This window comes from Zootoca vivipara, chromosome 1 (genome assembly GCF_963506605.1).
Source record: "Zootoca vivipara chromosome 1, rZooViv1.1, whole genome shotgun sequence".
In the NCBI taxonomy this organism is placed as follows: domain Eukaryota; kingdom Metazoa; phylum Chordata; class Lepidosauria; order Squamata; family Lacertidae; genus Zootoca; species Zootoca vivipara.
In genome coordinates this window covers 63,171,753-63,184,394 of record NC_083276.1, presented here as the reverse complement: position 1 = coordinate 63,184,394, position 12,642 = coordinate 63,171,753, and the positions used below count along the sequence as shown (strand labels likewise).

Here is a 12,642-nt window from a genome sequence, read left to right as displayed (position 1 = left end):
TAAACCGCATCCAAGATGGCGGACGGAGCTCCATTTGTAAGTAGAAAAAATCGTAAGTAGAGTTATTTGCAAATAGAGGTACCACTGTAAGTAGATGGAGTCTTTTGTCTTAAAGTGCAATCAGCAAGATTGCATTTGCCTTGCTCATAAGTAAATCACATAAGTGAAATTACATTTCCTGAATCTAATTCTGCATCATAAAATGTTATGTTGTGCAGCTTGTTTCTTTCTCAGGCCTTGAGCTTCTTATGTGTTGACAATTTTCTTCTACACTTGAGAATAAGCAGATACATACTCACTTTATTAGGCATAGAAACTGGCATTCTCTAGTGCATGGCACCATCAGTCTTGCAGCCCAACTAACGAAAGTGGAGACAAATTTAGAAAGCAGTTTTCATATATTCAAAAATCTCATGTGCTGCTGCATATGAAATGTTTGCTAATCTTATTTTCTCATTAGTGGCAGCTTCTGCTCAATAAGTAGTAAGGCTTTAACTTTGATTTGTGGATGTGTACAATGAAGCATTTCAGTGTGTTTCACTCCCAACTGACTTGTGTTATAATTGCTAACTTTATGGCCATGTTTCGCTCTGTGTGTCTTTTGCTGGTATAAAACTGAAGGTAAAACAATTTTTAAATTGAGTTTCTAAAACTAACCTCGAGGCAAATTTTTATCTTGACTATAATTCATTTTTGTAACTCATTGTAAAATAAATGATTTAACACAGGAAGAATAATTGTTGACCACATAAGTCAGGATAACTGATGATAAATGGGAATGTCTCGGGTATTCCCTCTGAGAAAGTCTTAATTCATTAATTTTTGAAGATGGAAGGATAGACACAGTGTATATAGATAACTTTCTATGTGGTTGGCCACAAAACCTCTGCTTATTACATTATAGAAGCATTATATATTAATATAAAGAAGGCCCATTTTCTTCAAGGTCCCTTCTTACAATGCTGTTGACTTTTTGTTTTGTTTAAACTAAACACTTTGAATAAGTCATAACAAAGGCATAGCAATGTTCATGGGCAACTATATTTTTGTTTTATGCTAAGAGGAAACAATTTCTGTGGAATTATTAGTTCTGAAAGGAATGGTTAGTAACAATAATCAGTGCTCAAGGCCAAGCTCTTTGAGAACCACAAATGAATAGAGGGTTTTAAACATATCCTAAAAGCACAGTAAGTGTATTTCAGTCTTTCCTTGTACTTCAGTAAGGGTATTTCAGAACCTTATTTCTGAAGTTTGCAATGAAGGGCTTTCGCAAAGAGAATGCCAGGCTGTTGCTCTGTTGATAATGTTTATTAAATTATTTGGAATTAATATTTTTGTTCTTGGGGCAAAAGTTGATTTTTTTAAAAATAGACTGTCCGTTGTTTAAAAAATACCACGCACAAAATTGCTTATACTGTAGTATCATTTTAGCAGATTTAGCTGCTCTTGCTATGCAGATACTGTATTGGTATTAGTTCAGATGTGGACTCTTTGGAAAATTAACTATGCTAACACTTTATACCCAGAACCCACTGTTGGATTGTGGGTTCACTGACTCTATCATCAGATCTTTCTTATTATGCAAATGAATACATAATTCAAACTAATATGAAACTAGTTAAGAAATTTGTTTAGATTAACAGAAATGTTTCTGCTCCCTTAAAGTTCTTTGTGGGGAGTATGTGATCCTGAAGCTCACAAGGAAAGAATATTTCATTATCATTTTTCTTTTCCTTACTTAAAATTTGGTTATTGATCCAATCAACAAAAAACATTTTCTCCTCACCGCAGATGTTATATATCTTCTTTTTACACTTACCGGTATATACATTTCTGCCAAGGCATTCTAGAAGGTCAAAATAATAGATGCAATGCAAAGCAGTAAAGAGAGTGAATAGCAGAAACCAATCACATTCAAGTACCAACTCTTGCATAATGTTACATCATAGTTACATATTTACATAATAGGTGCTGCTCTGCACCTCCCTGCTATTCATTGGGATTCCGTATCCCTTAAGCCTGTTGCTTAAAAATGAATAGAGTATATTAAATGTTTTTGCCTAAAGCCAATCAAAATCTATTTTGATGAAGAGCTGTAGTCAGGATCCAAAGAAAGCTATTTAGGCATGCCCAAAGGCTTATGCCACCTCATGAGAAGAGAAGAATCCTTGGAAAAGACCCTGATGCTGGGAAAGATTGAGGGCACTAGGAGAAGGGGACGACAGAGGACGAGATGGTTGGACAGTGTTCTCGAAGCTACGAACATGAGTTTGACCAAACTGCGGGAGGCAGTGCAAGACAGGAGTGCCTGGCGTGCTATGGTCCATGGGGTCACGAAGAGTCGGACACGACTAAACAACTAAACAACAACAACAACAAAGGCTTATGCGTGCTCATTAGGATTTTTGACTTTTCCTCTTTCAACTATTTGACCCAACTGTATCACAAACATTTCAAAAGTTGCTTATACCATGTGGCTATTAGGGTAACTTGTCCAATATCCAAAACTGTTTGCACATCTCTTTGAATTGTTTGCCAAGTAAAGATGGAGGCAATTGTAATTTGCCCGGCAAAAACCCACTTTAATTTCAATTGGTGTTTGGGCTGCAGTTCTGTCTTTTTGTGGAAGGAAAGCTTTATCATATAGCAGAGCAGCTGGCATGACTGGTACCTTTTGTGAAGCAGAGAAATTGTTCTGTGATGGAATGAAGATTGAATTGCATCTTATCCCTGGAGAAGGAGACGCCTTTAGGTTAGAAGATGAAACCTCTGCAAAGACACTACAGAAGCTCTCTTTTGCACTATATATTTTGCTTCTAGAGGAAAAGGGAGCACAGCAGCTTTCTTATAGTACAAGTATGTAGTAAAGTTACCGTCCTTCTGACCAAATATTTGGGGAAGTAAAAATTAGCTTCAATTTCAGAATTATTCTGTGGAGAGCGGGAGCTCATTTTAGCAGTGCATTTTGTCACACAGCACTGTTAAACTATGGAATTCATTTCCATAAGGTAGGTATAGCATTGCTACCAATGCCTTTATAAGAGGATTATAAAAACTCTTGGAGGAAAAGGCTGTATAAGGCTACTAGCCCTGATGGCTGTGTTCTGTATCCATGCCTTTGAATGTCAGTTGCTGGGAGCCACAAGCAGAGCTGTCACTTGTGGGCTTCCCATAGATAGGCATCTGCTTGGCCAACCTTGATGCATAGACTTCATGACTGGATAAACTCTTTGGTACAATGCAAATTTGAAATGAACATGACTTATATGTACTTGATTCTTTGCCCTGAATGTATGATTTCCAGAATTTGAACTTTGATTCAGTGCTTGCAAAATGATGTTGCGGGAGCTCTTGTGATCCAAGTGTTGTACATAGTGTTGGACTGTACATAGTGTTGGACTGGAATCAGTGACTTGAGCTTGAGATCCAGTCCAATCATAGACAATAGGTAGCCCATAGGCTCATGTAAATCACTGTCTCACTAAGAAAATACTTGCACATTATTTACCTATTTTGTGTAACTTTGCTTTTCTGTGTAGGGAGGAAAACTATTTAAAGCTCTGACCATTGGGAGTTAGTAGCTTATGTTTTAAATTATGTCCAGTGTTGAAGTAGCATTGCTATTTTATATAAACTGGATCACATTCTTTGATTTAACATACATTTCCAAGCATTCTTAAGGAATACAAACTTTGTTTTATTTTAAAGGAATGGTGAAACCAGCATGTGACCTAACATCAAATTATATGTTTCTACAGTGAAATCACAGGATACAAGTCTCTGTGATTAAAGGTTACCTGTTAATGATAAATAGCAATAATCATCTTCACACATTGTTGCCTTGTCACTATGAATGATATTTGATATTATTAATAATTTATACACAACTATTTAAGATACACATTACTACACAGTCCTTGTATATTGTGCCCTTGTTATAGCTTCACAATTCTGGCAATAAGCCTGGGATTCCTAGCATTTTCCTGACAGATACTGTGCCATCAATTGCATATCAGGTAGATATTCTGCAGGTGCAGCTGTTCCTATCAGACTCTTTTAGGTGGGAGAAAGTTGCACCTATCAAATTTCTGACTCTTATGCCAGTCCTATACATAGCACTTTGGTCGGAAGAAGAAAAATTATCACCCACGACCCTTTGATTCAAGTCCCAATTCTTCTGGCTCATGTTGGAACATGTCATTTATGAATATCTCTTGAATTTTTCACATATACTGGAAGCCACACATGAATGAATGAATGACGAAAGACAAGGAAATGTTAGAATTGATAAACAATTTCTGCTTACCCCAGGGATAGTGTTTTCAGCAGTGTCTGCACAATGGAGGTTATATCTGTATCAGCTTCAGGTCCTCCTGCATGAAGTGTGGAGATTATATTCTGAATTAATTCTTAGCTGCCTCAGTTTAAATAATGACCTGAGCAAGACCTTAGTATCTCATCAAGATTATGAATCCTTTCTGCTTTCCCCCTTTCCTATCATCAGTTCATTTGGAACTCTTGAGAACTGTGCCATCCACAAGTGCCATCCTATAACATAGTATATGAAGTTCTATTCATTATCCTGAGGTCTGAACCAATGCTATTTTATTTCTCTCATTAAGACACTGTTATTACCGTGGTCCTTGCCAAAAAGGTTAGGGTTAAGAGCTTGTCAGCATCACTCCTCTTGGAAGAAGATCTTCTTGCTGTAACATTCAGATACTTAATTCAAATTGATAGAATTACACCATGGGGTGGGCTTGTTCTTCTGTTTTATAGAGTTTTAAGAACTTGGCTTTGACTTCAGGTTTAGCAGCTTGAAGAATCCTGTAAACGGGTTGGATTTTTTAGAACACATCTTTGATCTGCATTAAGGGATTACTAGTTATATAGCCGAGTCATTGCTACTGGATTTTCTTTCAAGCTATGCTTCTGATAAACTGGGGAAGTCAGTTAACCTGTCAATACCTGTAACCCATTCCCTGATCAAAGTTTTGGCAGATTCTAGTTAACTTATTCTGCATATAAGTTAAATAAGCAGGGAGACAATATACAACCTTGTCGTACTCCTTTCCCAATTTTGAACCAATCTGTCGTTCCATATCCAGTTCTAACTGTAGCTTCTTGTCTCTCCTGAGAAATCTCTATGTGGGACAAGAAGCTACAGTTAGAACTGGATATGGAACAACTGATTGGTTGAAAATTGGAAAAGGAGTACGACAAGGTTGTATATTGTCTCCCTGCTTATTTAACTTATATGCAGAATTCATCATGCGAAAGGCTGGACTAGATGAAGCCCAAACCGGAATTAAGATTGCCGGAAGATATATCAACAACCTCAGATATGCAGATGACACAACCTTGATGGCAGAAAGTGAGGAGGAATTAAAGAACCTTTTAATGAGGGTGAAAGAGGAGAGTGCAAAATATGGTCTGAAGCTCAACATAAAAAAAACCAAGATCATGGCCACTGGTCCCATCACCTCCTGGCAAATAGAAGGGGAAGAAATGGAGGCAGTGAGAGATTTTACTTTCTTGGGCTCCTTGATCACTGCAGATGGTGACAGCAGTCACGAAATTAAAAGACGCCTGCTTCTTGGGAGAAAAGCAATGACAAACCTAGACAGCATCTTAAAAAGCAGAGACATCACCTTGCCGACAAAGGTCCGTATAGTTAAAGCTATGGTTTTCCCAGTAGTGATGTATGGAAGTGAGAGCTGGACCATGAAGAAGGCTGATCGCCGAAGAATTGATGCTTTTGAATTATGGTGCTGGAGGAGACTCTTGAGAGTCCCATGGACTGCAAGAAGATCAAACCTATCCATTCTAAAGGAAATCAACCCTGAGTGCTCACTGGAAGGACAGATCGTGAAGCTGAGGCTCCAATACTTTGGCCACCTCATGAGAAGAGATGACTCCCTGGAAAAGACCCTGATGTTGGGAAAGATTGAGGGCACAAGGAGAAGGGGACGACAGAGGACGAGATGGTTGGACAGTGTTATCGAAGCTACGAGCATGAGTTTGACCAAACTGTGGGAGGCAGTGGAAGACAGGAGTGCCTGCTGTGCTCTGGTCCATGGGGTCACGAAGAGTCGGACACGACTAAACAACAACAGTTAATGGCAACACTACTGGAATTCTTAGTTTAGCTTGGCATGCATTTTAATACAAACTCTTCATTAAAGTGCCCCCTCTCTTTTCAGTGTAATGGCAGGGGACATTAAGCAGGTGGATATTTTCCTACTCCTTTATTTGTATACCAGGAAAAGCCTCTCTGTGTGTCAGTCTGAATCAGGGCCAGGGCCAAAAATGTGCAAACCTATCACATATTTTACACATACATTTTTAGCAGGAAAAAGCTACAGATCCTTAAATGTATAGGGAATCACAAGGCGAGATTACAAAATGAGAACCCAAAATGCACAATAAAAGAAACTTACCCTCACTCACAGACACATTTAAAAGGCCCTTTAATGTTAATCCACCCAAGGGCTGGTTGTAGAGAAACATTTTCGCCTAGCACCTAAAAATACGTAATGAAAGGTGCCAGACAAGCCTACCTTGGGGCAACCTCCACACATGGATACACCTGTTCTCCTGTTGCCATCCTGTGGACCTCTCATGGAGGAGGCACACAAAAAGGGCCTCAGATTATGATTGCAGGGTCTGTGTCCGTTCATTATTCACTCATCTTCTGCCTCTAACATATTCTGTCTCTCTCTTCCCACCTGTCCCATTACCCAGCCATTCTTATAGGGAAAAATAAATTTGAAAATAGCAAATGTGTTTGGGAATGAGCTGGAGGAAGCTAGGGAAATAGAGGGAACAAAAAAAAGCAAAAGGGAGTGTCACAGGTCTGATGTATTTATTCAAACCTAACACAGAGACGCAGACCTGAACAAGGTACTCTATAGCACTGAAAGCAGAAGTTCATTTTCTACTGAAGTGACATGAGGTCGATAAGATTGTAGCCATAAAGCACCAGATGTTTACTTTCTGGTGTTTTTTCTAGAAAATTAAAAGGGAAAAATTACCCACTGTTATTACACAGGAAAGAAGGCACTAGATAAACATATGCTACGTTCATAATCACAGTTACACCTAGGTTGCCAGAATAGTCTCAGTAAGTGAGTTTTGTCTGTGATAAATGCCTTATTAATTTATGAACGTTGTGGGGGGAAATCCATTTAATTGTATGTTACTGTTCAGATTTGCTAAATGTTTATATAGGCCATATAATTATTCAGTCAACCCATTATTTTGGCTTTCTGCTTAACAATATATGCAAGAGTAAGCAAAATCTGTGATTATAGATAATACCTTTGCCATCTAAAAGGAGAAAGAGGCACAAAACCAAAACAAAATAAAGATTTTATTTAAGAATTAATGGTTATGCCATGCATTCTGGCAAGCAGGGTAATAACTTACCTATTTGTCAACTATTTGTGTTGGATTAAGGCTGCAACCCTATCCCTTGGTATCAATAGCTGGGTGGTGGGGAGAATTGGGGCGCGGCGAAGTGTCCTTTCCATTAGACAGGAGCAATCCTGTTGGGCAATAGTCAGTGGAAAGCCCCCAAAATCTGAAATTTCACAGTGGGGCAACAGAGGTTTTAGATCTGCTGGATCCAAAATCCTACAATCCTTGTGTCCTTCAGCTGTGCCAGTCTTGAGCTGACCATGGGGGAGGGCGAAGCCCCTGACTTCTATCCTAGCCAGCAAGGTGGTTCACTGCTCTGCACCTCCCCAACCCCTCATTAGGGTTGCTCTTCCTGGTGAATAAAAGTTTTGCAGGATTAATAAGCTGTATATGATGAAATAGGTTTTCCCATTGCATGTATGAGTGAATGGCTCATGCTCCTAGTTGCTTGATAAAGTATTGTCAGTTGTTTTCATAAATATTGCCCTCTGAATTGAATTATGAAGGTCCACATTTCATTCTGGATTTTTTTTTAATACTTTCAAGGCTGGTAAGTTTGTGTATATATTTTAAACTCAAAATGATGTATATGGTAAACAATTCGCTTGCTATCTGGTAAACACTGTAAAGCACTTCATAACTAAATGATTAAGGCTACAATCCTTTAAATGCCTTCCTGGGAGTAAGTTCTATTGAATTAATGGGACTTCTGGGCATACTTGCATAGGATTTCACTCTAATATAGTACTGTTTAACAAGAGAAAAGTTGTACGGGGCTGGGTACAGTACAGTATCTATGCTGTAGACCAGGCATCCCCAAACTTCGGCCCTCCAGATGTTTTGGACTACAATTCCCATCTTCCCCGACCACTGGTCCTGTTAGCTAGAGATCATGGGAGTTGTAGGCCAAAACATCTGGAGGGCCGCAGTTTGGGGATGCCTGCTGTAGACTAACATTTCCATTATGAAATAATTGAACAATCTACCTGAACAGTTGGTGCAGAAAGTTCATGCAGAGGATTTCCATAGGCCTGTTTCCTCCCTTCTTATCTATCTGTGTGCCAGTCTAGCAAACAGACAGCATGATGGGGCAGTAGGGAAATTGATAATATGAACATGTTTCCCTATATTGCCATCCAGTTATATCTTCTAGGATCATGGATTGGGTTGAGACATTCCATTGTGCCATCTACAACAAGGGCTTGTGCATGCGCTTAGTAGTTTAAAAGCAGGGTTCTGTAACCTGTGGAAATTCTGCACGCATATAAGCTGCACCTATATTTTGAATGAATTGTGCCCAATGTGTTCGACATGTGTAGCAAATATTAATTCTGATGGAATCTCTTATGTTTGCTTTAGGGTCGACCCTATTCCATATGACACACCGAAACCAGCAGGCCACACGCGGTTTGTCTGCATCTCAGACACACACTCCAGAACAGATGGAATCCAGATGCCTTATGGGGACATCTTGCTTCATACGGGCGATTTCACTGAGTTGGGGCTGCCTTCTGAGGTTAAGAAGTTTAATGACTGGTTAGGTAAGGAATTACTGCATTTTGGTGACCCCAATTAACCTTTGCTATCCAAGTGTCACTTACAGCCTCCTAATTGTGTTAAAGCTTTGAAGAACATTCACCCCATAGCCTTGTCATTGTGCTATGTTCTCTTTCCAGTCAAAATATGTTTCTATTAATTAAGCATGGATTTATATGTTTGTTCTTATATTTTCAGTACTTGATGCTCAGTCATTTGGTATCAAACAATGACAAAAGCTGAATAGTTTTTGGGGGGGCAGCTGTAAGCACCCTGCTGTGTCTGTTCTGGTGGTTAACTGAGTTTCTGTCCCTGTGCAAAAGACGAATGATTAGCAAAAATATAACTACTGTTCCTACTTTATGCGGTAGAAAATGTGCCTCGAAAGGGTCTCTGTAGCAGCATAATGCTGTGAGATGGACATATGTTTCAGATAAAGGGGTGCAAGCATATTAACCTCCTTATGACTGATGGCTTCTCATATGCATTAAAGTCTCCAAGGAGCAAGGCACCTGTTGCCTAGCTGAATTTTGCTAAGTATATTCTAACAGCCCACTGATCTTAGTGAGCCTCTAATAAGTTGACATAATGGTTTAACAAGTAAAATGAAAGACAGCAATGATAGCTCTAAATCAAGGTAGTGGGTATCTCTGGCATGTGAGAAATCTTGAGGCCAATTGCATGTGCCTAGGTAACTTGGGGAGATTAGCTAGAAAAGGGAGAGGAGGGTAGTATGAAGACTAAAATGGCAAGCTGACCCTTAGGAATGAACTAGCCTTCTAAAAAAGTTTTACTTGTCTAAATGAAACTGCATCATTATAGAAAAAGCCTTTTAAAACATGGCTTTGACACTGCCCTCTTATGGCTTGTGTCTAGTGACCGTGTCGCTAAAGGCCCCTAATGGCATCATTAAATCCCACTGGATTCCCTTGGAAAGCCCCTGGGGAGATGAGAGAAGTGAAATTTTTGTTCATAAAAGGATTTTTTTTGTTGGGGTGGGGGTTAACAAGAAAAGAAAAGAAATAGTTGTTCTTCCACATATTGGCTTTTCTTTACCCTTTACCCCTTTCTCTATCTATATTGACCATCTTCCAGTTTATTCCCCATTCCAATTTGATTTGTAAACCCTTTGTCTTATTTTGGACATTGTTTCTCCATTTCCTTTGCCTTTGAAGGCATTGGAGGGGGTTGGACTAAATAACCCTCGGTGTCCCTTCCCATTCTGCAATTCTTGGTACTGGGACTGAATACTAACAGTGTCGGTCTTCTATTTGAAATGGTTCGTGGCTATAATAATTTAAGGACAGCCCTCTCTTCATTAATATTATGCATGCTGTTTTGAGTTGCAGCATTGCTTCATAAGGATAAAGCTCCCTTCTGATATAGTGTAGAGAATGGTCTAGATTGAATTTGATTTGGGAAATTACTTTGAAATATTGTTTATATCATTTTTATACCCTGCTTCATCAATATTTGCTTGATTTGCAAAAATAAAATAAAATACAGTCACAAAACAGAGTGTCTTCATAATTGCTCCTCTTCAAAGTTGCAGACTCAAATATTGACTAATCTTCCCATAAAATCCAGGACCCACAAAGTAGAGCTGTGGTCAGCTTCTCTGCCACTCTAGGGAACCTCTTGCTTTCCAGATGCAACTCCTATAATCCCTGACCATTGGACATGTCTGCAGAGGCTGAAGGGAGTTAGAGTACAACAACAACTGAAGGGTCACGAATTCTTTAGCCCTGTTCTATCTCAGCATATCTGAAAGACCAAAGCATTCTCAGTGTATCATGGAATATACTTTGCCTAATTAATTCACATGACAGCTATATGTTATGTATCAGCATTGCCTTCCTATTTAAATAAACTGTTTGCAGTAGTCTGGAGTTAGCATTCACATTGTTGGCAGGTCCATTTATGGAGATGTTCCGAGCACTGTCCAGTTCAGTATTGATGGATGATTTTCAGCTGGTGCTGTTTCAGGCTGTTGTTGTTTAGGCTTACGTGCTTGATCCTTGCTCTTTGTGCTTATAAAATCCATCTGGGAATGAAACCTTTTTGGGCCAAGCAGGTTATAAATTCACCAGTACAAGAGGAAGTGGTACTGAACTTGCCTGAATGAGATGGTAGTTTGATGCACCTGAAAAAAATTATCCTTGGGCCAGGAGACTGCAGACCAAAGACAAATGTTTCCTTCCCAGATGAAGTTCTAGACCACTGATCAGATCCAGGTTCTCTTGTTGATTTAGCTTTTATCCTTTTAAATCAGGTATTGGGCCTAATTTTGGTACGATGAGTAACTTGTTTGCCCTCTGAGGGAATTTGTGTTGGGATTGTGACTCTGCTTGCTTTTCTTGATCTCCCAGAGGCTTTCAATACCATCAGTCATGGTATATGTTTGGGATGTTTGTCCAATGTCCAGGCAAGAGGTAGATCTTCCTGTTTTGCAGTAGTTTTGCTCCTAAGCTGGATGGTCAATCCTAGAAGGTTGTGCTGGAGGATTTTTGCTTGGCCTTGTAGAACCTACAGAATAGGGTTCTTTAGGATCCAATATTAACCCCTATGTCCAAAGTCTGTTATGGGGGCCTCATCTGGCCCGCCGGTCGGTTTAATCCTGCCCCTGTGGCAGTTTATTTCCTGGGGTAAATCACTCCTAAAAAAAGGTCAACAACTTTGGTTGGCCCTTTGGTCGGCCTTCACTTCATCAAATCTGGCCCTCTTTGAAAAAAGTTTGGACACCACTGCAGGCCTATACTATTTCACATCTACAGGAAAGCACTAAGTGGAATTTTGAAGAGTGTTGCCTCAGTATACAGATGACACCTAACTCTATTTCTCCTTTTCATTTCAGTCAGGTGTGGTAGCCAGTGTGCTTTGCAAGAGCCTGGCTGCAGGAATGGGTGGATGAGAGCCAAAAAGTGGAAGTGTGTAGTGCTCTTTCTGAAGGATCAGGTTCACAGAATAGGGGTAGTATTCAATCAGTTGCTGTCACTGAAGGGTGCATGTGGATGCCATTTTAGTCTGGTAGCCCAGCTAGGTCCTCTGTCTGAATGCTGATTACCAGAGTTTAGATTGTTAGTGCTACGTGTTTCCCCCTTTTTAAGGCGTAGTCATAAAGTAAGCCATAGCAGGCTTTTAAAGTATTTGTTAAATAGAAGACACCCCCTGAAAATAAGCCATACCTCCGCGCTGCGTGGAGTGAGACCGCTAGCGCCCAGCCAGCCAGTGGGACACAGCACACTGGCCGCAGGAGGAGGAGGACGTCTGCCTCTTTTCGGGAGGAGGAGGCAGACGCCCGGAACCGGCTGCTGCAGCTGGGCCCGGCGGAGGCGAGGCCACTGCTCGCCCCTGGGGGCTGCGGAGGCAGCTGGGCAGGGACAGCCAGAGCCCAGCCGGGCAGCAGCGGGAGGTGGAGTATGGTGCTGCTGCTGGCCGCGGCAAGGAAGCAGGCGCCCGAAGGCAGCGGCTACTGCAGTCCCGACAGAGCGCGCAGCAGTGCCACTCCTCCCGAGGCAGCGGGACCCAGCAGCAGTGCCGTCCTCATCCTTCCGCTGCTGCGTGACTGGGCTCCAGCTGTCCCCGCCCAGCCTCCTCTGCAACCCCCAGGAACGAGGCGAGCAGCGGCTTGCCTCCACCTGGCCCGGCAGCAGCAGCAACAGCAGCGGGAGGATGAGGACGGCGCTG

General features: G+C 40.8%; 1 protein-coding gene across 3 annotated transcripts in view; it reads left to right on the top strand.

Annotated features, from left to right (window-relative positions):
* The window catches only part of MPPED2 (metallophosphoesterase domain containing 2), a 129,282-nt gene that overhangs the window by 34,797 nt on the left and 81,843 nt on the right, over window positions 1–12,642 (top strand). For 2 of the 3 annotated variants that reach the window (XM_035117862.2, XM_035117871.2), the window contains exon 3: window positions 8,779–8,960. In XM_035117862.2, coding sequence (XP_034973753.1) covers window positions 8,779–8,960 — 182 coding nt within the window. Of the gene's footprint in view, window positions 1–8,778; window positions 8,961–12,642 lie in introns of those variants that run through there. The other variant, XM_035117881.2, reaches the window with a different exon arrangement.